A 26,911-nucleotide genomic window follows, 5' to 3' on the forward strand; every position below is an offset into this window, starting at 1 on the left:
ATTTTCCATGAAAAACCCCAAACAACAGAAACATCCTACCAAAATCTGGGCAATACACAAGGGTCAATGTATGGGCAAGGCATCAGAGAACCTTGGGTACTGGATACCAAGCCAAAGCCTTTTGCTTAGGAGGGAAGCATTACCCATGTGACCATTAGCAATCTGAGATTGAGATTGAACGGGTTTGAATCTGGTACCTCAGGCGATCTGGTTCCGATGACAGTCCAGCATAACCATCAATTACAATCTTTTTATAATGACTCCCTTTTTTAGGCTCCAGTGTTCTGGTTCAAAGAATAAAAAGTAAAATATTTTCTGACTGTATAAATGGTGTTGAATGCTTAAATCTGTTTCTGAATAGAGAGATTTTCTTCATATTGGAAAAACTGATGAAATTTTTCAGGTATGCTTCAGCTATGCAAGGTGAGATGTCTCCTTGTTCTTCCCCAAGAAACATGAAGAGCAGTAAAGAGAGTGACAAGCTTTACAGACTACAGAAGAACATGGGAACAAGAAAATTGGTGGAAGAGAGGCAATTTTGGGGGGAAGATTCCTTTTATTTGTTGTTGCAGTGAAGTAGAGAGGAGTAAAAAGAAGCAAGGTCTGCATATGAGATACTTGGAACATTACCAGAGTAAGAGAAAAGACTCATAAGACTGACTATGCTTTCCTCTCTCCTTCATAGCATCTAGCTGTAGTCTTTCCTGGATAATTAATTCAGCATTTCTCAGAGAAAGAGGTCTTTCATAAGAAAAGAGGGAGGAAAGTCTAAAATAATTCAACGTTCTTAAATGACAGAATATCACTATTCCATCTCAATGTAAAAAAATATTTTGGATGCACTTTAGAGCTTTCCTGTATTCTGGCTGAACTTAGGAAGGTAAAAGGAGATTAGCAGACATCATCTCTTTATCAAGTATCATTTGTGAAAGTACTTGGTGATGAGAGCCAGGGTCTGATTTTGTAGGTCTAATCTCATAACTGACAATCTGTGTTGAATCTTGTGGAGAAACTGTGAAAATTCTGTTTTGGGCTGTTTTTTCAGGGCAAATATTATTTTCTTTAGAACTCTCTGTTAATTAAAACTGTGCAATCACCCTGCATTTTGTAATACTCTTAAGAACTTAACTTTGTGACTGATTACTGGAGGTGGGTTAACACAATGCAATTTTTAAAAGATTCCAAGGCAGGCTTGTTGGACAGCAGATGCCTTAAGCTGTTCCTGGAATATTAGTAGAAATGATGTAATAATTAGCAGACACATTGATAAATGTGATGTCCTGAGACCTGTCAATCTAATATCATAATGGAAAGTCTGATCTCACAAACTTACTTAAATTCTTTGAAGAAGTTGGCAAAATACATTTCTATAACCTGGTTGAATTTTCAAGTGTTATATCCCACGATCCCTTACTTAGAAGTCTTAAACAATCCAAACAGCTTTGGGAAAGAGCAAGGGTCCATTGCATGCAGAAGTGACTGGTGAGATGGTAATTAGTGGTTACTACAAACAGGACCCACTGCAAAAGTATTTTATGAGACACAGTGGTAGATATAAAACTCAATATAACTAAAGCTGAAAGATTCATATGGTTGGGGGAAAAAAGGGTCCTAAATTTATATAGAATATTATCCTCTTAATTATTACAGTTCATAAACAAGATCTCGAGGTTATATTAAAAACTCTGAAGAAAATTAGCTTAGTCCTTAGTATCACTCCAAAAAAGTAAATGAAGTGTCAAAATAGAAGCTACGCTGCCATGATGTGAATCCGTTCATTTTGCATGCCCTAAATTAAAAAGGTGTTAGGGGCATTGGAAATAGATCAGAAAAAGCAGAAATAATCCTAAAAGTGGCACAGAATCCACTTCTTCAGAATTAGGGCTAATGAATATGTAAAAGAGCAAAAGATTGGTATGATGTAAGGGTGATCACCTACAGAAGGTGATGTGATAGAAATCTCTAAAATCGCAAGTGGAATGGAGACAACAAATATGGAAAGTTGCTTTGCTGTCTGCCTCTCAGTTCTTGTAGACAGTTAAAATGAAATTTAACAAATTGCCAGTTAAAACCAGATATTTCTTCACAATGAATAATTGAGCTGTGAAATTTCAGGATGCTCTGTCTGTTAAAATTTTCCATAGATTTGGGGAGGTTTTGAACAACATAGTGGAAGAAAAATGCAATACAGTTTATTAATATAAACCTAGCATATCTACCTCAAAAATTTGTCAAGTGGTAAATCTCTGGAGACTGGGAGAGTGTTGTGTAGAAGTGTCCATTTGTTCTTGCCCAGTTTTTGTACTTTTCATTGGTATACTCTGCAATTAACTCTGGACAAGGAATGAGATGAGAAGACAAGGAATTCTCTGATCCAGTATAACCATTATTATGTTTACAATACGTGAAAACAAAATGGGAAATAAAAATGCATCTATTACTAACGACAAACTTTTAAAAGAACTGAAGTTAAATATTGTCTGCTTGATTTTTTTATTTGTGAGGTCTAGAACAATTAGAAATTTGGCTGCAAACCAGATATGAAGGTGTTTTGTGAAAGCGCACAATATATTGTATTATTAAAATGTTGACGTATAAATAGCAGAAGTGGTAAATGAGATAATTAGATTATCTAGTTTTCATTAATAACATTTGAGTATGTATATAATGAAAATAATTTTCAGCTTGCCTTAGCTAATGTCTCGAAACAGAATTGCTGTTAGGAATCAAATTCTTTCAAAGTAGGAGTAAACTCACAGATATTTATTCCTAAGCAAAATTCAGATTTATTTTTGAGGATTAACACTTTTTTTTTTACAAGTCAGTCTGAAATATCTTCCAAAACAGCAGAGGATTCTTACCAGTCTTTGTCAGACCTAATTTTTAATTTATGCCACAACGCTTCTAAATCTATAGAGCTGAAAAAAACCTGTAGGTTTTGGTTTTTTAGTTTTGTAAAGGCTTGTTTCATACTTTTGTAATTCCTCTTTCTTAAGTTGTGTGATGGAGCTATAAAACGTTAAAGGTTTTACTTTTGTAGGGTTTTTTTTTGCCAGGTAATTTTTCAAATTTCCAAACTGAAAATCAATTGAACTCAGAATCTCAAGAACACATTGGCTCCAAGAATCTATTACAATTTTTTAAGCATTGGACATTGTGGATGCAAACAGTAAGAAGACTCATGAGTAAATAAAAGTGTTGAATGGAGAATTCTGATTTCAGGACAAGATCAGTCACTAAGGTGCTGGACTAGAGAATTTTCTTCCCTTAGCACATTATTAAGGGATAGAAGTCCTTACTGCCATCCAGGATTCTTTATTTTTCAGTACCTAAAAACTTGCTCTCTTTCTTCTCTGGAAAATCATGGACAGTTTCACAAATCTGGGCACTAGTTTTCATCTAGAATCTGCTGGTCTACATCTTTATCTTTTGCTGTATCAAGCAGCCATTTACCTAGGTCAGACATTGCTTTGACATAATAGTTTCAGATCATCAAGTCTGGCTGAGATTATATCTTGCCTCAGATACTTTTGAACAGCCTTGTCTACCTGCCTTTATCTTTTAGCATAACCACAGGACGATGTCCAAAGAGATGTCTGGATCTGGTTTAATTCACTCTTGTGAAAATTGCTGTTAAAGTGGAAAACTGTTAAAATACTTTGAAGGATTAATAATTTGATTATATAGGCCGATTATGTGAAGTATGATGTAGTATGTGTGTGCTAAACCAGTAAAACAAAACCATTCCTAGCTTTCTACAACTTTATTTCAATCTGGTTAGCCTTAGCCAGTACAAATGCCACTGGATTTGTTGGAGCACAGATGCTCTTTTATTGTTATGACACATTTCTGCATGAACAGAGAGTTTTTTGTTTTCAGGCATAATAAGAAATTGAAACAGTGGATGCAATAGTGAAATGTTCCAGCAGACACAAGATGTAAGAATCTGGTGACCTGGATGTTGTTGTTCTGAATATAAAGTATGGGGTTTCTATAAAAGTTTTGCTGTTTAAGAAAGACTGAGATAAATGAAACAAGACTTCTAAAAGAATGATTTTAAAAAAAATTACATCTGTGATTCTGTAATATTCTTTGGGCATGTGAGCTGAAGTTTATGCCCGGCAGGAGTGAGCAGAAAACTTCCCAGCTAATGCTCCCAAACTTCTCAGCAATATTAGCTGTGAAAAGAATGGAGAAAAATTAAAATGAAAAGATCTTTTATTTCAATCATAGAACATCTGCTTTCTTTTCTTATGGCTTAGATTTTTCATATAAATACTAACTTTAAAGCACATTGTAACATTTATTTTTCCTTAGGCTTGGATATCAGGAAGGGTAGTAATATTGTTAGTTTTATTAACGAACAATGGATAGTAATATTGTTAGTTATTTCTGAAACTCTTTGTTTCTGAAGGAAACTTCATTGTCCTGACTGGAGGGGGCATTGTATTGATAAGCCTCATAGGTACATACTAATTTAGAAAGATTCAGCAGAAAAAAAATAATCATAAGACACTTATGCAGCCTCAGCCCTTTCCTAGAAATAAATAATGCCAGAATAAGGAATGTTTGGTCAGAATAATCATAATTCACCTATTTGTGTAGGCCCATTATTTATATGTCCTTTAGTTAAAATAAACACCAACTAGTTCTGCTTCTGCCTTGTTTGTTTCACATGACAATGGCCCATGGATGAGGAAAGTTGTGTGGAGTCCTTTCTCCTTTAAACCTACTACTGTTTTCCTTTGTTTCTTGCATTTTTCTTGCTCCTGGCAGTTCAGCCAGGCTTGTTACTTCTGCTGCTCTTTTTCCACTGTCTTATCTGGTTGCCAGCAGGAATAGTGAGAGCGTAGGAGAAATGGCATGAGTGCTGTTACTGTCTTCTCTGGCTTCAGCATGACCCCTGGATGTGATCACAGGAAAAATTCCACTAAGCATCAGCCATCATGTCTGTACAGTTATTTATGATCCCAGTGTCTGTACAGTTACTTCTGGTGAAAGCTTCATGGAAATATTGAAGAACTTCTCTATCAAAATGATAAAGATTTTACTACTGGGGTAAAACAGAATATTTTTTTCACAGAGGTTATTGAAAATCTTTCTAATATTAAGCCTGTATAATATTCTGTTTCATGTAATTCTGATGCCAAATAGGTCAGATTTTGCAAAGTGACTCTGGTACCTTGCATTTCTCCTTCTTCCTTCCTTGCCTTACATGGGAAAGGTCAGTAACAGTTCTACACTGAACAGCAGTCATTTGTATTGTAATAGTGTCTGCATCAGTCCCTAGGTATGTTGATTATGTTAGTAGGAGAACTGATAAAAGAAGTAATAGAACTGCATGGGCAGCAGGTCAAGGGAGGTTACCCCTCTCTGCTCAACTCTACTCTTTTGAGATGCCTCTTGGAGCACTGTGTCCAGCTCTGGGTCTCCAGTACAAGAATGGGCCTGTTGGAGTGAGCCCATTATGACAGAGGACTGTCATAAAAATGGTCAGGGACTTGAAACACCTCTCCTGTGAAGAAATGCTGAAAGGGTTGGGATTGTTCAGCCCAGAAGCAGAGCAGAGAAGGCTCTGGGGAGACCTTGTTGCAGCATTGCAGTAATTAAAGGGGGTTCTGTAAAAGAGATAGAGGCTTTTTACCTCAGCCAGTTTTGGCAAGACAAGAGGCATTGACTTTAAACAGAAAGAAGTAGATGTGGGTTGGACATAAGGAAGACATATTTTATGATGAGGGTGGCAAGGCACTAAAACAGGTTCTCCAAGGTTGGGGATGCCCCATGATTGAGCTCAGGTTGCACAGGACTTTGAGCAGCCTGGTCTACTGAAAGATATCCCTGCCCATGACAGAAGGGTTGACATTTTGATCTTTAAAGATTCTCTCCAGTACAAACCCTTCTGTGATTCAAGCTCAGGTAATATTGGATTTCCTTAAAATCTTTATTCTCTTTCTGTTTTCTTTGGCTTAATACTCATCTTAAAGCCTTACTCATCTTAAAAATCATTACACAACAGGGTTGTGTTTCATTGTAACTACACTGGTGTCAAGAATAATCTCCTAAATACAGACTGAATATGATGTTCTATAATTAAATTTTGTTATCCACGGCCTTTATGTAAATTGTTAAACTGTTTGAATGCAGTAGAAAAACCAGCCAAATATTTCAGCAGAGGTGTTCTGGCAAAAGTTAAAAATACTTCTTCAAGTTATGTGCTTGTTTAAATTAATTTTAGATTAGATCCAACATATCTTTCACCATTTCCCTGCCAAAGTCAGAATTTTGCTGGTGAGTATCTTAGACATTTTATCAGAAGTTCAGCAGTTGCAGTTCTCCTAATTTTCTGGTGTGCATAAGATGCAAGTGATGATCCTTGTCACTGCAGTTACCTGAATGGCTCATTCTTAGTTAGCAGGAATGACTCTTGAGATTCTGGGGAGTCAGCACCATGATAAGCAGGGTGCTTGGACTAAAAAAGTTAAATTGCTCCTGAAGTTGTCTGTTCCTGAAATGTTGTAAAATGCTTCTTAAATACTGTGTAGAAAACATACTTTGTTACAGGAATCCATCTCATTTTAGACACACAATGATCTCCCAGATTCTGTGTTCAGGCCTTAAATGAATGTATTGCTTTGGAGGAGTGCTGACGAGTTAAATTACCTCTTTGTTAAAAGGAAATTGATTTGTTCATTCATCTGAAAAAAAAATCAAGATCTCTGTTAAAGATCAGCAGGGTCACATTGTCTTTTAGCTTTACATGGAAGAAAACCAGCACGTAAGAATGCCTCCAGGAAACAATAAAAGTATGTGCGTGCTTCTTTCTGGTCCGGTACATTTGTGAACAATGCTCGTCAACTGTCTCAGACAGCTCAATGTGCTTTCTTCACCTCCCACTTGAAAACATGGAAACAGATAGTCCTTTTATGTAATCAGAGTATATTTTACAAAATTTCATCCATAGATATTTATGCTATTCATATACTGCACTAAATAGAGATTTAGTCTAGTCTTCAAAGTGTAGCTTGCTTAAGTGTAAGAAGGGAACTCTGACATATTCCTTGAAATTTTGTGCAGTGTTCTTTTCAGTGCTTTAAGTTACTTGGGTAATAATAGAGGAAATACAGTAAGTGTTGGTTATTTTATTCAGAACATGCAACCTGTGGAATTATCACAGATAGAATCTACATATAGAGTGCTGGTCCTCCCAGTAGTATTCTTATGAGCCAAGCGTTAGTGGTAGTACATGGTGATTGTTGCTTTCCTCTGACATTCTCAAATACAGCATGTTTTATGAGACTGGACATTGAAAAATCTAGATTTATTTGTTTCTTCACGTTTTTACTTTATGTTAAATACATTGCTGATTATGAAACCAGTAGGTTTTATGTTGAAACGTATTAACTTTAGATAGTCATTACTTCCAAATGAGACTGTATGCTTTTTGGATGGCATGATGCTTGTTGTGTGCAGTCTTATTGCAGGTGCCTGACCTTGTATAGCTATCCTTACATTTGATGATTTACCATACAGGCCTCTTTCATATTTACAAGATTCAGTAAGAGTATGACAAACTACAAACTGATACTCTTGCATATGAAAAAGCTTCCTCAAACTGAGAAACTTCTGCTTCAGGAATATGCTAAGGTTTCTAAATGTATAAAGGATTTTCAGATTTTACTGTGGAGTGTCATCCTGCACATCCCTGTGTTGCCATCCTGTTTAGTTTCACTTTCTGTGGATGTGCCTTGGCAGATGGTAAGTTTTGTTTTCAATTCTGTCAGTTTAACACCACCCCAGTCAAGGCCAGGGTCCAGGCACATTGCACCCTGTAGAGATTGGTCAGTCAAGTTCCCCATGAGGTTTTCTGTGGTTCTTTATGTTGCCATCTTCATTTCTCCTTTCTTTTTCTCATTTCATGTTCTAGCAGTGCTCTGTACCAGTATAGATTGGCTTTACTCTCACGTTTTCTGGGTAGATCAGTCTGACAGAAATACACTAATTTCTTTAGACTTTCTGCCCCCTACAGCATCAGTCTGTGAGTCCCATCTGTCTCTTGCTCTGTGAGCTGTTGCCTTGTAACTCTTGGTGGTGATTCTCTGTAGTTTTTGGCTACTGAATCTGATTTTAGAGAGAACTCACATTTGTCTTAAGCAGCAACCCAGCTCAGTTCAGTTCATCTCACAGCTAAGCCAAGTGTGTTTGGATGTTTTTGCAGAGAGGCTCCCATCCTCTGGGCATGATGTGTGTGTGAGGGTAGGGAGAAACCAGAGAAGTAACACTGTAACTGAAGTGTGTTCCCATGCTGCCAGCACTGGAGATGTTGCACTGGTAAAGAACATTACCAGTCTCTGGTTCATAGTCTTTAGTTTCTCACTGATGCTGTGTCCTGTGAGTCATCAGCTGCTGCTACTTCTTTATACAGGAGCGGGGTGACACTTGTTCACTTCTTTGTGATGAAAAGGTGATGCTATCAGCGTTGGCCTGTAACACAGAAGTCACTTTTATAGATCCTTAATAAACTGAGAATGTTTTATGCACTGTACCTAAAGTGTGCTGTAACTTTAGTCAGTGGAACAGTCTACAGTGAGCTTTTTATACTAAAACAGGGTGCTTGGGATTAAAATGCCAGAACTATGTCTGTCTGTAGACTGACTTAATCTAATAAAACATCACACTTTTCTTTTTCTGCTTCTTCCCCTCTGATCTAGATAGAAAAGGACTTAGGGTGCTAGTGTTGGTAGACTAGGTACAAATCTTTTGGATTTTAGATTTGAGTAGTCTACATAACGTGATGATTGAAGAGCTAGCCCTAAAAAAGTTCTGCTGTATTTTATGCCTGGAACTTAAAAATACCATGAAGAACATCTTCACCTCGAGGGTGGTTGAGCACAGGAACACACTCCCTGGGAAAGCGGTTGTGGCACCAAGCCTGACAGAATTAAGAAACTTTTGGACAATATTCTCAGGTGCATGGTGTGATTCCTGAGGTTGTCCTGTGCAGGGCTGGGACTCGGACCTCGATGATCCTTGTGGGTCCTTTCAAAATGTTCTATGATTCTCTGATTTCTCTCATATCACTGACTAAAGTGCAGCAAATTAAATTACTAAGGTTATTATGGCCTTGACAGACAATTGCATTGGGAACAACTCCAAAGTGTTATCTGAATTGCACAGAACTTTGAGGGTTTTGTTGTTATTTTTTAAAAAATTTTCTACAGATGTGAGGCTGTGGAAAAAATTTTGAAATTAATTCACAATTACAGGTGAGACCAATGGATATTCCACAGCATAATTATAGAATGATGATTCTTTTGTTCCATTATACTGAATTGCTAAAGGGGAAGAAAAAAGTATACACCACAACAGATTCCACCTTTTAACTTGTGCTGCTTGATTTTTTTTCTCCCTGACTACCTGCAGGTCGTTGTCCAGCTATCACAATGTACCTTTGATTTGGCTGCACAGTATCTTGTCTCTTCTGCCATGTGTGTATATACCTACCCCACAGTGAATTTACCACATTTCATTAAAATGATGAATGCAAGTATTGTAGACAACACAGTTAAAATTGATGTAGCTATTACTTTAGCTACATCTGAGCAGAGTTTTTTCTTAAACTGCTTCTAGTCTATGCTGCAGCTGGCCCAGTTGCATCCCTTTAAATGCAGCAGTGCAAAGAAAACCAAAGCCATTCTTAAAATCCTTTTTACTCCACAAACTACAGTTGTGAAAGAAGCATGTGAAAGAAAATACTCCACCTGGATGAAAGTCTTTATGGCTGAGTCAGTAAGCCAAAATCTCAAATTACTAAATTGAGCAATAACTTTAACCTTCAACTTGTGGGTTCATATGCTAGCATAAAGAGATTGTAACCTAAGTTGCTAGACTCTCTATCCCACAAGCATATAAATGAGGAAATAATTAATTCTCTCACTAGCCCACACTATGTTTTATTCAAGTCAACTCTCAACATTTTTGCCACTTTTCAACCTTGGTATTTAAAGCATAGAGAATGTTATATTGGTGATCATTGTTTGAAGGGTGAGATGTTGGCATAGCAATTTTTTTTTTTTTTGTTCTGCATTTTGATGTGTAAAATATAACAAGAGTTTGAAAATGTTAAGTCCTATTCTCAGAGGTTTAAAGTGGCAGAGACGCTTTCATTATTTCCTGTTGATGACTTAGAACTTTTGGCACAAACCTTAGCATATTGCAGTGTGTTAAAAAAATCCCCCTAAACACCACCATTCTTTTCTACAACCAATTCTCAAGCTTTACAAGTGCATTTGTTACTTCAGACTTTGCAGAAAAGTTGTCCCAGATACAAGTATCCAGAGAGAACAATTTGTAATTAATTAAAATTTGACAAATCTTAAATCTTGACTATAAACATGTAAAAATTAGATTTAGCCTAACTTTTTCTGCTGCATCTTAATTACAGGCATCTGTGCCATCCATATGTAAAACAGGTATGCACATTTGAATGCTTCATTCTTAATTTTGTCTTCTTGGTAAAGTGAGATTTTTTTTTTTTTTTTTTTTTAAACTTTGTGTAGAGGGGAGAGGGTAAGACAAGAAGAAAAGCACTAACCAGGGCTTTTTCTGCTGTTTCTGGGAGACAGCCTGGTATTCTGAGAGTTCTTGAACATAACTTTTGACTTGCTTTATTTGTGTTAGTCTGTCCCAGAAGTGAGGATTAAAATTACCAACATCATAATGTGACACTCATCCTAAGCATACACGTCACGAGGCTTTCTCACTAAACCATTAAGTTGTTTGTGGTTCCCATCTGCAAAAAAATATTATTTATAATGTACAATAGACTCTGAAGTAAACACTTTAGAAACTCAGCTTTTAAAAATGAGCTGTTTAAGTGCAGTATCCAAAGCAAATAAAATAGCTACCTTTTGAGCTAACTGTGCTTGAAACAGAAGAGGTTTTTAGAATATAATTTCAAACTACTTTATAGTTTCATCAAAAGCCAGGTAAAAACAAGTATTTTTGATATCTTTTTATCCTTTTTGTGTAACTAATTTATTATCACTTGTCTTTTGAAGGGTTTAGAAGCCATGTAATGTACACTAATTTTAGTTAATGTACTTAATTTTAATAATATTAAAATTTAAGTATGAGGAGCTATGTAGTCTTCTTTGATCTTGGCTCACTTAGCTTTTCCAGAAGAATATTCTTATAGTTTACATGACAAACTGCTTAAGAAGTAGTTTTTAAGGTTTTTAATCTGCAAATTGTGCTTAAACTTTTTAAGGTTAACCTGTGTAATTATGAATTGTTACATTGTAAAAAAAAGTTGCTCATTATTTTTAGTTCAGTCCTGATCTTTGCTCATTATATAAACAGTAGGTTTATTTTGGTGCACAAAATATATAGCATTTTCTTCTCATTGTTAAACCTGAGTATTTTGTTAAAGGTTTTGATAAATTTTCTAAGCAGTGTGATGCCGAACAGTCTGTCTCCCTTTTTTCATTCCCTAAGGTTTAGAACAGCTGCTCTATCAACATGTGCTAGTCCTCCATTCAGTAAGAAATTCTGTTTTGGTATTAAAGCAATATGTGGTTCCTAAATGAGTGTTAGATGTATGATGTTTCCAAAATACTTACCTGATCCCCCTTGTACAGTATAGCAAGCACCTAGAAAGGAAGAGCTCCTTCTAAAATCCTGTGATGTCATTGCTGTTCTTCTTCAGACTCACTTCTATGATGATGCCCATGAAAAAATCAATAGTAACTGGGCAGCTGGTGCAACTGCTCTCAGAATCTCATTGTTCTTTGCTCTACTCGTGTCTTTCTTTATCCACTTTTATCATCTTGTACTCAATCGTCAAGCTCCTATGAGAGTGGCTGTCTCTTTGGTAAATTTTTATAGAGCTCTGATACCAAGTGTTGCTAAAAAGCCATAGAAATTACTGTTCTTTGCTAAGGCAGTGTGATGGCCCTGATGGAGTTTATATGAACCTTTCCCTAAACTTGAAAGTGGTTTTCGGGTTTTATTAGGCTGGAACTTATATTTGGCAATACAGTAATAAATATACTTTCAAAATTAGAACTTGATGTTTGGAATTCAGAAATAATATGGGATATATTTTTCAAACATTATATTTAGTTTTTCCTGAGTTCTTTGGTGTAAAATGATGTTTGTGGTTATAAATGATATAAAGTTATGCTAAAGGCCATGATACAGTCTTTCTGTTAGCACAGAGCTTGACAATTCAGTGAATAGATCTCCCTACCAAAAAAATAATCTTGTATTTCTCCTGTAAAATTCTATTCAAGTTTCATTTTATTTAGATAAAATACTAGAATATTGTCATGTTTGTGTGGTCATTTTTTTTCCACTGTGATGTGGACACTAAAAAATAACCTAAGGATTTTAAATGCTGGGTATATACAACGAGGGAAGCAAGACCAGTGGCACTGATACTGCACACTACCCATGTGAGCCCAGGAGCTGCTGAAACTGCTTTAGTAACACCTGTGTTCAGCTCTCCAGATCTTGGAGGCTGACTGGCTGATAACCTTCCAGACCACTTCCCTGCCACCTGTGTCAGAGGAAATGTGTGTGTTATATGCCTTCACCTCTAGAACCACAAAATGACAGACTGAAGGAGTGAACTGTTTCCTTTTCCTGAATGTCTGATTCCATCTTTGCTCGTTAACTTTCTGTTCTCTGAGAATGTAACAGGTTGGAAGCTCTTCATAAAAGATAACTACACTAAAAAGCATCTTTCAGCCATTCTCAGGTCAGAATTTTTTTGCATCAGCTGACATTTTGTCCTTTTTCTCCTTCACTTGAGGCAGAGGCTGCTTTGGGGGATACAGTGGGGCTGTTTGGTGGATACAGTGGGCCTGTTTGCTGAAAGATGAACTGAGGACTGCAAATGGGCAAATCTTGAATATTTTACAGACGGGCACTCATCAACTACAACAGCCTGAGAGAGGCAGCAGCTGTTACATCTTTCTTTCTTCTGGACTTCCAAACATGCTGGGAGCCAACTGTTAGAGCCAGGGAACAGAGACAGCTTCTCCCTTGTCTTTCTGTGTTTCTGCTGACCTGTTTAATTGCAATTCAAAAACAAAAAATACTACCATGTTGCCCACCAAATTTCCAAAGCATAAAAGGCTAATGCCTGTTGTAGTGTTAAAAATGAAAAACTTTGTGGATACTGTATGAAGGTGACAGACATTTATATAGTTTATCATATCATGTGTTTTAAGTAGAATATTGTTTTCTGGGTTAATTTTGACCCTGTCACTTCTCTCCTTCCATTCTTCCAGAGATCAGTTTCTTGCTATCACATCAAATATAAGCTATTTGCCATCACCTGAAGGGCCTTCATTGACTATCCCCATTCTATCATCTTTCATTTTATTTTGATAATGTGATGGCTGTATTTACATTAACCTTTGCTAAATTATCAATAACTCTGCATTCATTCCATTCATTCTTGGCTTTGTGTTGGAGTTCACTTGTCTTTTCAAAGCCATATCATAGCTCTGTCTCATAATCCTTAAAATTCTCCCTTTCCTTTGACTGAGATTCATTTCCCTTGGAGTCTGGTCCTTTTATACAAACAAGTTTTTTACTCTTTTTATTTCATTTTCCTTTCTGTATCATGTCTGTGTTGTATTTAGCCTTTTATTGGACACAGGCTGTCAGCTTTTTCAGAGAAAGCAGATGTCACTGCTGTTTTCAGTGATTTACGTGGTGCAGTCTGCATGTTCCTAAAATTTCTGGATGATATGATAATGTACATAATAGTTCAAGCAATGTGCCTACATCTTTTATATTAGTAGTCGCTGATGACAGTACAACATTCTAATATATCCATACTGCATCAAAACTAAATAAAGTTTATTCGGTGTACAAAAGAATTAATGATTTTTACCTTTTCTGCACAAAAATGACTTGAGCTTTTTAGCTCCCCCACAGAGACCCTCACTTCTCCCATGCATTTCCATACCCCTGCCTAAATCTATTCAGATCTCATCTTCAACATCTCATCAGAACCACCCTGTCCCAGATTTCTCTCAGGTGCCTGGGGGCACCATCTTATCTCCTTCCACTCTCAGTGTTCTCATTCATCCCTACCCGGGTTTGTTTAATGTTCCAGTTTGGGCAAGAAGCAGCATGTTCTGCAGCTGATGCAAGTTATCTGTGTGCTAATTTCCAGAAATAAATGCATGGAAATCGGTGCTGTTATGTTCTAATTTCAAATTATTTGTGCTTTTCTTAGTGTTACAGCCATTAATGGGATCTTCATTATTGATTTCCATGACGATTCTGATATCTTTTAGGCACTTGTTCTCAATTATTTAGTTTATTGTCTTGAGAGCTACTGGTGGTAGGTAAGGATTGACAGATAATATAATACCACAATCTTGTTAAACTTAAGTGAAATCATTCTTTCAAGTTATTCCTGAGATCCTGTCTGTTGAATGTAATATGAACTGCTGGCTGACTGAAAAGAGTGCAGAACTTTTCTTCGTAAAGGGTTCATAGACTAAAGCCTGAAACTACCCAGTATGTAGAGTAATGCAACTGGATTTGCATCTGAAAACACATTAATTTATGGCACTGAGAGTTGTGAAATAGTAATGTGAAGATGCAGTGACTTTCTTGAAGAATATAAATATTATATTTGTGTAGTATCTGCATGTTTGTATTTTAAAATATATCAATGACAGAAGGATACAAAATGCTGCAGAATCTGTAGTGTGATTGAATAATCTAGGTTTTGGTTTGTGGATATAACTAGATATATGAAGGATGTCCCTTTGCATTTGGATGTGTGCCTTGGTTCTTCTTTAGGTAACTCTGGTCTCAGACCACGTGTTTAGTATGTGGAGGCAGCTGATACAGCAGAGTCAATGCTACCTCACAACAGTTCAAAATATGGGTTGCCTTACCACAATTTTGTAGGACAAAGGATTAAAATGAAGGCCACCTTTCTCCTTGAACAGATCTGACCACGCTGATGAGGCAACTGGTGATAACAGCTCTGGGGAAACAAAAGTGTCACTGTAGCTGTTCACCAGGCTTCCTCAACTGCTGGTTCCTTGCATTCTCTGCAGCTCAGAGGAATCCTTGGATTCCTCTGTTTTGTCTGTCTACAAGGCTGTAGGGACACCAGTAACTGTACTGAAAGCCAATATAGAAACAGTAGCTTTGAGATATTCAACAAGTTGAATATAAGGTACTGGGTAGCTCCTGCCCTGTCTGATTTTATGTACACAATATAGTCTCATCCTCTAACCTGCTGTGCCTGGCATATTTGGATCCCTGTGTGTGCTTTGTGGGGGTGAAAGGTCTGGCATGGAGCAGTGTGGATGGGATGACTCATGCACAAAAGGGACCTCCTAGAAGGTTCACTGTGCTACCAGCTGCAGCCAGTGCTGACTCCCCTGTCTGTGCCCTGACATAAACCAACATGTGCTCTCTCCAGCTGCACAATCCAGATAAGCTCCTGCTGCCCTGTGTCATGGGCAGAGATGCTCTGTCTGCCCTGTCTTTTGCAGCATAATCTGCTGGGTGCCTCCATCAGGTAAAGGTGAGAGGTTGGGGAGCACAGCAGCTGGAAAGTATTTCAAAGTACTGTAAAGTGCAGTTGGTTTGTGCCAGTACAAATGCCAGATGCTGTACGGACCCATTTGTTGTAGATCTAAGTGTAAGGGGCTAGGTGTTTAAAAGAGTCTGCTTAGCAGACTGTAAAGATGGGGCCATGGTAATTCCTCTGTTCATGGGCATTCGTCTTACTGGCACAGAAGGGCGCTGTGTACACCCACCAATACAAGCTCAGGTGCTTCAAGCATATTTTAATATGAATTTCTTTAATTAAATGTTAAACTAATGTCTGCTTTATTGCATATTTTTGAAGAATTTTTCTTCCTTGTGTAAGAGTTTTGCTTTAGATCTATTCTGTTTTTGAAGTAACATCTAATTTATAATTAATTTCTCATTCATGGAAGTTCAGTGTTCATGCCAATATTCTAATACAGGTCGATATTAGCCATTTCTTTTTCATAGGTGTAAAGAGTGTAGGTAGTGAAGATATTTGCAGAGGGAGGGAGATCCACAATTTATCAGGGAAATTATCTGTGAAGAATTGGGAATTTGTATGCATTTACCTAGAAAGATTTCATGAGAAGTACATAGGCTCTATGTACTTCTTCTTCATCTGCCTATTTACAGTGCTCTGCATTTTTTCTTTTCATCTAGGAAAAAGTATTTAACAGAATAACTGGAATGTTTTTTGTCTTTTTTAGGTTGTGAAGCATGTTACAGAACCATACAACAAGTGGATGAAGGGGAAAGGAAGTGCCATTGATAGCTAGGATAGCAACATGGGAAATACAACCACCAAATTCCGCAAAGCTCTTATAAATGGAGATGAAAACTTGGCCTGCCAAATCTATGAGAGCAACCCTCAACTAAAAGAAACTCTTGACCCAAATACTTCTTATGGAGAAACGTACCAGCACAATACTCCTCTCCATTATGCTGCTAGGCATGGAATGAATCGTATCCTGGGGTAAGCAGCGTTTGGAATTTGGCTTGGCTGTGAAAAACTGACCTAGCAAATGCAAGAGTGTCAGCCAGGTTATAAACACCTGATGTGTGTGTGCACATATATGTGCATGTGTGTGTTGCACAGACAGAATTTGTAACAAGTTTGAGTAGTAATATAAAACATGCAAATTAGTCTATAATCACAGGCTGATAAACAGTCCTTAATTTTATTTCAGTATCTGTTCCTTTCTTGTAAAATTAGTCTTGGGCAGTTTTAGCTTGCTTCCTGAAGACTCCTGTACTATGATGCTTTGAAAATAGTGACTAGTTCACCATTCTTGATGTGTTTTCCTGTCTTTAAATAATCTGTTTTCAAAGCTTTGTGGATATTACTCTGATCGTAACCTCTTCTAGATGGAACAATATATATTTATTCTTGTGTTATTCAGGCAACTTTTATTTTTTGGATAATAACAGTGAACATTAATATCTTGATAATAAGTAAGTTTATTGTTGCTGCAGTCAACATGGACAGCAATCCCTAGTATTAGCTATTTCCATTCTTTTGTATTTTTGTCAGTGCTCTAAGATCAATTAAAGATTAACATCTTAGCCATGTCGAGACATTGCAGACACAAGCCGTTCTCACCTAGTGTTTTGTGAAGGTAATACCAAGCAGACACTGCTAAACCTCTTCTTTAGTAAGAACTATTAGAGAGAATTTCATAAATATCCTCTTCTTCATATTAGGAAACAGAACAGAAAGAAATACTAAACTGTGTTAATGGTAAAATTCTTTTCATTTTTATGTTTATGTCTAAATGGGCCTGTAGTATTCATAAGGTTTGTTTGTACCTCGTGTGCTGTAACTTTACTAGCTTTCTGGCCTCTCACCATAAATTTTTCCTCAGTGTTTTAGATTCATCTAACCAGATTTTTCTTTTATAATTTCTAATTTACCTCAATTTTGGCTAAATATTTTTCTCTTCTTACCTATGTATTCTGTATTTCTATTTTTAATTTGTTTTCATTTCATCACTGAAACTTTTTTGTTTATTTTTCCCCCATTCCTTATTCTTGAATTATAGAAAAGAGTTAACTAAAATGAATTTTAAATAGTGTCCAGTTTTTACTTACACTTTCCATATGATTTTTTTCCTGAGATTTTCATATTTCTCTTTAGAAAATAGGTCTTAAGAAATTATAGCCTTATTTAGACAACAAGGACATGTGAAATGGCGCATATGAAAATAAATAGTCATAATTACTGACTTCTGAGCAGTGCATTAGTTAATTCATATTGCATCATTATGATGGAATCTCAAATGACTGCTTTGTATTTTTTTTAAGTCATTTAGAAATGCCATTTTGCTACTAGCTACATAGGACCTTCAACATCTAAGTCTCACAGGAGAAGTTGGTTTTTTTTTCACACATTGCAAACTAATGATCAAAAGAATCATTCTTTTGGCTTATTTGAATCAAGGGTTTGTAATACCTTTTTTGTCCCTGAACATAGGGTAGGTGCATTTATTTGCTGGAGTCTGGTTCTGAAAACCCAGAACTGTAGCTCTTGTGGGGAATAATTTACTGAAGTTTTTTTACTGTTAACTTTTCTGATGTCTTTCTAAGGGCTTCTCTTCAAGATGTGGTGCACATAAATGTGGCCTTTTTATCTAAATAAAGTAGTAAAAGTGAATAAATATAAGCCTTACTATGTGTCTGTTTGCTAAGTTGAGAGCAGAAAGGGCACAAGTGCTTTGGAGTTATGCTGCTTCTTTTTTGATGCAGAAAGTCGCGGATATGGCAGGGGTTACATGAGCTGATTATTGGAAGGAATGCTTTGATTTACTGATAAAGTTCAGCATGTAAATATAAATTAATTTTAATCTCTTTGTATTTTGAGAGAAATTTACAATTATGAGATATCCACAGTATATTTATCTCTTCATAAAACATTTTAAATATTGGGGAATCTCTAGCACCACTAACTACAAGCTGTAGCATTTACTTGCATGCACACTGTTTTATTCAGTTTTTCATTATAGGCAATAGTATTATTGTAGGTGGATATGAACTGACGTGTGTTTACAGTTTACTGTGTGAGATTTTCTCAAAATAGAGTAGTGTGATGCAGTTGTTGGTATACCTTTTGCATTCCAGACTGCACTGACAGAGATATTTTGGGATGTTTAGAAATATCCCATCTGGCAGTGCTGAGGGTGGTGTGACTGGCCAAAGGCATGGTAAAAGCACAGGCACCAAGTTTGCACTGAAAGGGACTTGGGGTCATCCTGCTGCAGTGATCTCAGAAGGAAAGAACCAAGAAACTGGAGAAGAGGTGAAAGGGTCACAAAGCAAAACTGCCAACCTGCACAAACTTGATTTAATCCAGCATGAAGTCTGCTGGCAGAAACTTAAGCCAGCAAAAATTTCTCAATGATTTTGAGCTGCACAGTTATTATGCAGCAAGTATCTGAGTCATCTGGCTGCTGCACTTTTCATCCAATATTTACAGCCCAGAAACAGAATGAAGATGTAAAAATTTGAAAATTTGTTGTTAATTTCTTTTCACAAGATCCAGCAAGATTTTGTTAAAATGCTAGGATTGTTTCTTGATCATTTTAATGAGTGTCATAGGAAACTTAAGTATACTAGGAATGTTGAAATAAAAACCAAAACATAGTCAACATTCCATTAATGTATAACTTGGTCTGCAGCCCTGAATAATGTTTACCTGACGTACCAGTTTATTTTAACATAGCATTTAATGTTTAAAAACCAAAAATTGCTGACCACAACTAATTAGTTCAAACAAGAATTTTCAAAGACTTGATCTCAGACCAGTAAGCTCATCAGCAGAGAGGAGCCCCAAGGCTGACAGAGGATATCTCTCAGCCCCCAGCTGTGGCACCTGTCAGGAGGAGTTGACAGAAGGGCATTGTACTGGGTTTATGGGGCAAGGTTTTGGGGGCTGCAGGGATGGCACCTGTGAGAAGAGATCAGTGTGCCCCACACCAGGCACAGCTGGTGTCTGCCAGCTCCAAACCTGCCCTACCACTGGCCAAAGCTGAAACTGTGGTGATGCTGGTGCTACCTCTGTGATTGCATACTTAGGAAAGGGTGAAAAATGCTGCACAGCATTTGTGAGAGAGGAGTGAAAAAATATATGAGGGAAACAGCCCTGCAGAGACCCCAGGCCAGAGGAGGAGGGGCAGGAGGTGTTCCAGGCGCTGGAGCAGAGATCCCCTGCAGCCCGTGGTGCAGGCTGTGCTGGGGCAGGATGTCCTCCCACAGCCCCTGGACATCCACAGAGAGCAGAGAGGACCCCACAGCAGAACAGGTGGATGTGCCCTGAAGGAGCCTGCAGCCCATGGAGAGCCCGTGCCAGATCAGGCTCCTGGCAGGAGCTGCACAGCCTGTGGAGAGCAGCCCATGGAGAAGCAGGATTTCTGGCAGGACTGTGACCCTGTGAGGGACCCACACTGCAGCTGTGTGTTTCTGAAGGACTGTACCCTGTGGAGGAACCCACACTGGAGCAGTTCATGAAGCACTCCACATAGGGATTTTGAGAGCTTCATACAACATCCACACTGGTCTCATCCCACTGCAAACATTCATGTTTCCCTATGAATTAAGGTCTTGACAGAAGATTCATATTTAGGGAGATAGTTTAAATTTCACTCCCCGAATGTGTATAAAAATATTACAGACAAAGCATGTCTGGAAAGCATATATGGAAACATGTTTTCTTTAGAAAAGGCAGTCTTCAGATGATCAAACACATCCAATGCCCTCAGGCTTTTTGTTTTTCTTTTTTGCCTAGGGTACGTTTTAGACCATCTGACTGCTTAGTTTGAAAGAATTGCTATCAATGTGGAAAGTTACTCACTGGAGTGTGGCTGTTGGTGAAGTACTCCTGAGCTATGACAAGAAAACAGACTTTCCAGAGGCTGCTTGAGATGGGGTGACTGGAAATCACGAGAACTTGCTTGACGTTGAAAGGAAAAAAAAAAACCCTTAGATAAACTGTCATTCTGCAATATATGTGGTGTGACTTTCACTTTTGCAGCTTTGCTGGGAAGCTTTTTGGATCGGTGACAGATTTTCCTCATTGTGTGTTTCATACTGCTATATCTGAGCACTTTGTGAGTATTCAAGCCAAAAGTGGATTGTTGTAGCAGTTGCTGCTGGTCCTGGCCTGAAGAGAGGGAAGGAGGAGAGACAGAAACATGGAGCTCTGGGGAGACGGGACAGGTTTACAAAGCTGATTTTTTCCTAGACAAGAAAAACAAGACTTTCTTGTTACAGAGATTTTGGAAATTGAGGTGATTACTGAAACTAAAGAAAAAAAATATCAAACCCAAACCCACTTCTTTTAACATTCTTGATGTCTGTCATTCAGTAATAGTGGTCAAGCAACCCTGGCAATGAAGGCATAGCTAAGCCAGTCAGAGGGAAATGTTGGTAAATATGCCTGGGATTTGTTCATAAGCAATATCTCTGGTTTCATTGCTATAATTTGGGAAGTAAATTTCAGTTCAGAAGAATGACAGAACATCAAAATAGTGGTGGTTTCCTCTAGGCTATGCATCTCTTGGAATTTCAACTACAGTCTCCTTTTGTTCTGCCTTTTAAAGAGGTTTCAATAAGAACTTGTCCAAGCAATTGTAATGCAATCAAAAAAAGTATGTTGATATTTCCAGCATGTTATGGAGGGCGAATTTGCCAGAAAACTTGTTGACCCCAAAGGGAATGTTGCATTCGTCACAGCACATTCAGGAATGTGTCTTCCCATGCCAGGTTTTGTTGGTTTTTCATCCATTTGCAGTCATATTGAAAATTAGTTTTGGATGATTTTGAGGGACGTGTGTGTAGACTGTTTTTCAGAACAAGATTTCTCTGAAGTTTAGAGGGTATTAGAGGATTTTTATACTGCAAAAATAGATGTTAAGGAAAAGTATTGATGAAAACCCTGTTCTTTGCAGGTCATCTGGCTTTAGATAAGTGCTGTAGTTGTTTGTTTTCTGATAGGGTTGAAGCTGCTCTGAATTTTTGATTTTTTTTTTTCTGGAGATGGAAAGCAAAAAGAGGCTACTTCACTGTTTTGACAGAAGTTCTGTAAATATTTAAACTTTGAGATGCAAATAGACCTAAATGATTCATGTTGAAATCTTCAGACAGGTGCTAAAATTCATAATTTTTCTTTATTAAATTTCTGAGCATCTATTCAATGCTTTGACAGTAAGTCTAGTGTTCCTTTTTAAATTGCTTTCCTAACAGTACTTCTGATATAAATGTAAGCAAAAGAAAAATAGTAAATTTCATAGCAGCTCTTTGTCTAATAAGAGCAAATGGGAAAAAATGTGAGGTTATTAACCAAAAGTACAGGATCCCAGTGTAAGGAAATGTGTATTAAATTTATGGATGTTTTCAAGTAGGTGGTTCAGAACACAGCTGGAAGAGTCTTTTTTTTCTTCCCTTTTTTTTGTTCGTCATGGTAATTCTTTGAATTACTACATTTGCTTGGTGTTTTCCAATTTTAAAGCTCATTTGGAAGAAAAATCATGAAGGCATAATAGTTGCCTAAGCTACTATCCTAAAAGTAAGGGGTTTTTTTAAGTTTTGGCTTCTGATTTTGTTACAAAAGAAAACCAACTATATTCCCTTTCTTCCACATTATAAAAGAAAGCCACCTATATTCCCTTTCTTCCACATAACAAAATAATTTTGTTCTGGTTTAATAACTTAAAGTGTATGATACACTACTTCATCTGAATAATTTATTAGATTGTCATTGTCTAGATCATTCACTTTGAGCAACAGAAAGCAAGCTTGTTTTTAATTATCAACAATTACACAGATAACTATTTCAAACATACTTGTGTTTAAATTAATTTTATTCAGAAAAGAAAGTATGTCTCTACTGGAATTATTCCTACTAGATCTCCTTTATAGTCACTATAGAAATAGGTAATAAATCTAGTCAGAATACTTAGTGAAGGCAACAGCACAATTCATATATTGTGAAGGTGACCATAAAGTGTTTTAAATTAAGGGTGTGCCAGCAGTGCCTGTTTCTTCCCATTGATTCAAAGGGAATTTAAGAGAACTGGATCAGCTGTAGTTGTCTGCACTGTAGGTCACCAGAGCTGAGAAGATTAATCTCATCCTACATTATACTAAATATGTAAAATTTAATAGTAAGCACCTGCAAAGTGGTAAATTGAAAACTTTGATGATTTTACAATATGAGACATGAATGCTTCTTGCAGGAGATACTGCTTGTGGTAAAGTGTTAAATGTTTTCTTTTGTTAGTGTGTGGTGAATGATCTGTGCAGTGTTTGGATCTGTCCAAGTGGGAGCATAGGTGTTTATCAAATTGCTTTGTTGTCATTGCATTCAGCTGCTGAATTGTTTCTGTAAGGTCCATTTTAGATCAGTTATTTTGTGTCATTGTGAGTCTTGGTCACCTTTCAAATTCATTGGAATATGAAATACTGAAGGGAGCTCTTGATTAGATGAAGGAGAATAATAAATGAAGAATATGATCTCACAGGGCTTTTTGGGCATGATTATAAAGAAGTAGGAGGTCCAAGTGAATTGAAGTGCCCTGATTTCAGTAGCAGAGCATCTGACTGGGTGGTAGAAAATAGTAATTTATAAGGTCATTTTCATCATAGTCATTCTAAAAAGAAGTCAAGATGATGGACAAAGTATAAATAGGAGGCCTTTAAAAGTGATCAAGTTTTTACTGTGACTAAATCCTGGAGAAAACTGCCAAAGACAGAAAAAAACAGAGGAAACAGAGGAGCAGATGCAGATGTGAAGTAGCAGCAGTAGCATTTGCTTTGTTCCTCAAAGGCTGCCACCCAGTTGGGCACTGTCTTCTAAAGTACAGTGAGGCAGGCTGAAAAACTCAGACCTTTATCTGGCTGGCTTCATTGTTTTCCTTTCCCTAAAGCTCAAAATCTCAGTTCAAAGCAGTTCTCACTGAGCAGACATGTGTGGCCTCCCAAGGTATCTTCCCTGGTATTCCTCATGACTTCCTCATAAAATGCAAAACAGAAAGTAGACTTTATCCTAATCACAGTCTGACCTACAAGCAAAGATCAAAGCAAGTCAGCTGCTGTGTTTTTAGGTCTTAAAGCTGACTTTTTTCTGTCTGACTTCGATTATTTTAACCTTAGTAGGTTAAAGAGACGTGATGCTTATGAGTTTGTTGCTCACAGCACAGCCTTTGCTCTCCAGTTACAGCTGCCACTCTTGAGTGTGTTATTGCTTCTTCTTGCTGCTAGGTTTTTTTGCAGCCAGAGGAAACTGTTCTAATTTTACTTTCCTTGGTGGAAATCACACATTGCAGAGTAAGACTGCTTTGTTAGTGATTGGTGAAATGAGATCTATTAATGCAGTACACTCTTAAAGGTTTCTTATTCTATGTTGTCTGTTTTCCTTAGTAGAGCCGTCGTGAACATTATACCACAGGCAAAGTAAAATTTTCTTTGGTTTATAGAGGAGTACAGCTTTGGCCCTTGCCAACCAGAATGACCACATCTTTATTTCAACTAATTTTGTTGCCAGGTAGAGTTTGTGACTCTGTCGAGTTGATTGGTAAATACTGAATCATTGTGTCAAATGGCTTCACTTTACCCTGGGGTTAGAGGCACATGTGTCTTCCTTACCAGAGAGATCTGTTGGCTCAAACTTTTCAGAAAAAACTCAATAATTTTTATATCTAATTGCAAAATCCAAGCAAAATATTCAGTGACATTGTATATAGGCACAATTTTCCTTTTGGCCAAGGTACAGATCGTGGATGATTTGATTTTTTTAAATTCACGCTTTTTTTTTCCTATTTAATGTAATAAAGTTACATCATTGGGACTTGTAAGGAAAATAATTAGTGTCATTAAAAATAAAGTGACATACAAATTGAAAACATTTTTATGGTGGGAGAGATAAAGATGAGATAATTTCTGTAATACACATATGGTTTTTAAGAAATATAAATGATGCAAAGCTTGATAGTATTCACTTTGTAATTTCTTTTTTATTGCTATGTAAATAATATCAACACTAGATAGCATACACTGCCAGGTCATTTACAAACTGATACAAAGATAGTTGTCCTATAAAGCTGTGTGTTTAAAAGGTGACAATGAACACACTTGTTGGAAGTTTCATGTTTATTATTTCATCTCACATTTGTTTGAGACCAGTCTAAAACTATTAGTCAACGTTTATGTGCGAAGAGAATTCAGCATGGATGGTGTCAGAAAAAATCTGTTTTCAAAGGAAGGATTTGGAGACAAGGCTGGAAGGATGGCACCTAGAATTAGTTCTAGCCATCAAGAGATGTATATAAGAAAGGGCCAGAGACAGAGCTGCAAATCACACAGATTTTGCTTTACAGAGGACTGTCACAAAAGCTGCTGGTAAGCAGCCAGCTTCAGTGGAAGCCATTTCTGATTTGGCATTCAGCTCTATTTCTTTTGAAATCCCACTCAGAATATTGAAACAAAAGCCAGAAGAGGCATGGAATCTTGGAAACAGTATTCCTGACTGTCCAAGGGAATGCTAAACTTTAGTAACTCATAAATAAAAACAATAGTGTTCTGGTTACAAGAAACTTACAGAAGTAATTGATAGATTTTTGCGTTAGGAATTGTTTAGTCTCTGTTTTGGTGCTGCTGTTCCTCCTAACAGTCATAGGAACCATAAGTAAAGCATAATTTTTCTTTGGCCTACAGTATAACAAATGTAAGGATTAATGTAAGAAATGCTTAAAAATCTTAGTGAAACAGAAAAGAAACTTTGAAGTACTAATAAAGAACTTTCTAGCTCTGTACAATGAATAACAATAATTTTATTTACTGGATGTAGCTTTCAACATCACGTAAAAAAACCAGTACTCTTCCCAAAATTATTTAAAACAGTAATGACTAAAAAGATTTCTTCAAGTGGTTACTAGCATACTATAGTTGTTTTCTTATAGTATATTTGGGAGAAAAGTACTTATAGTGAAATATTCGTAGTTATTCCAGGTTGAATGGATCAGTATTGACTTACTGTGTGGAAAGCTGAATGATTCAATAATAGTATGAATTAAGTCATTGCAAATGAGTTTTAAATTATTGGATGACATGACTTGGCTCTTTTATGTGTTGTTTTAACTCATGGCTTACCCATGCTTCTCTTAATGCTCTTAAAATTCTTCTATTAATAGTAATACTTCTCTTAAAGCTGTGAGTTTTAGGTTCATGCCTGCACTGGAGTTTGGAGTGTAACTTTCTTTAGCAAGCTGTACTTACAAGGGCTGTCTGCTTTATACAGTATATGTCACTGTTTTGCTTTCAAAAATTTACTTTCACTGTCTTTGAGCATATTCAGACATGCTTTAGCCTCCAGCTGTCAGAGCTAGTTTTACAATTTCATTTTACACCAGTTTTTAATTTTTATTTTTCCACACATGAATGTATTTTTGTATGGTTTTTATGCATACAAATAGAGCACAGAATCACAGAATGGTTTGGATTGGAAGAGACCTTAAAGATCATCTAGTTCCAGCAGTGTGTATCTATATATAGCTAAAATATATATAGCATTTGTTTAGAGAGAGAAATAAACTGTAAATATGGTGGTTTTCGTACCCTAAACATCAAAGATTTTATCCAAACCTGAAGAAATAGTTGTGTTGTTAGTTTCCCCAAGTGAGGACATGTCCCAGTTGTTTATTATTCAAGTTCCCAGCCTTGTGATCTTGAGTTTCTTGCTGGTTTTTTGCAAATCCAGATAGTAGTAGGTGTGAGTGTTATAGCCCTTTCCTTTTTGTCACTTTTTCAACACTTTTATGATACTTTTGTCACCTCAAGTTTGGATTCTGCAAAGTGCTACAGATTGCAGCAAAATCTGGAAACTGCAACTAGAGTAAAGTCTGTCTGCCTTGTGGTTAAGTGATATTTCCCATAGGCAATGCATATTTTCACTCTATCAGTACATTTCCAGGCAAAATTTAGCTTCTTATGCCTCTGAAGTTGTGAGCCAAATTGCAGGGATCTACAGCACTGCTCTGTGAAAGTCTTATGCACCAAATACCACTGTTAAAAATGGAGCCTTGTTGAGTAATGAATCTGTGGATGTAAAATGTATTATTTGCCCATTTTTTTTTTCATTTCTGAACTTTAAGTCATGGGTTTGGCTGGGCTTTTCAGGACTGGCTTGACTTCCCCTTATGCTGAAGAGCTGATCATATCCAAGTGCCTCTATAGAATCTATCTTTTTGTCCCCATCTTTTTCTTTCTCTCCTTCCCATTTCTCTCTTTTTTTCTTTGACTTTCCCACCTTCCTTCCCCTCCTTTCTTTCTGTCTCTAGTTTAATACTCTGTA

At 36.9% G+C, this 26,911-nt stretch overlaps 1 protein-coding gene across 7 annotated transcripts in view; it reads left to right on the forward strand.

The window, feature by feature from the left end:
• Window positions 1-26,911, forward strand: part of ANKIB1 (ankyrin repeat and IBR domain containing 1) — an 87,725-nt gene that overhangs the window by 15,896 nt on the left and 44,918 nt on the right. For all 7 annotated transcript variants that reach the window (XM_018909405.3, XM_009085946.4, XM_018909406.3 and 4 more), the window contains exon 2: window positions 16,281-16,546. In XM_018909405.3, the coding sequence (XP_018764950.1) occupies window positions 16,359-16,546 (188 nt within the window). In that variant the 5' untranslated portion in view covers window positions 16,281-16,358. The remainder of the gene's footprint in view (window positions 1-16,280; window positions 16,547-26,911) is intronic.

This window comes from Serinus canaria, chromosome 2 (genome assembly GCF_022539315.1).
Source record: "Serinus canaria isolate serCan28SL12 chromosome 2, serCan2020, whole genome shotgun sequence".
NCBI lineage: Eukaryota > Metazoa > Chordata > Aves > Passeriformes > Fringillidae > Serinus > Serinus canaria.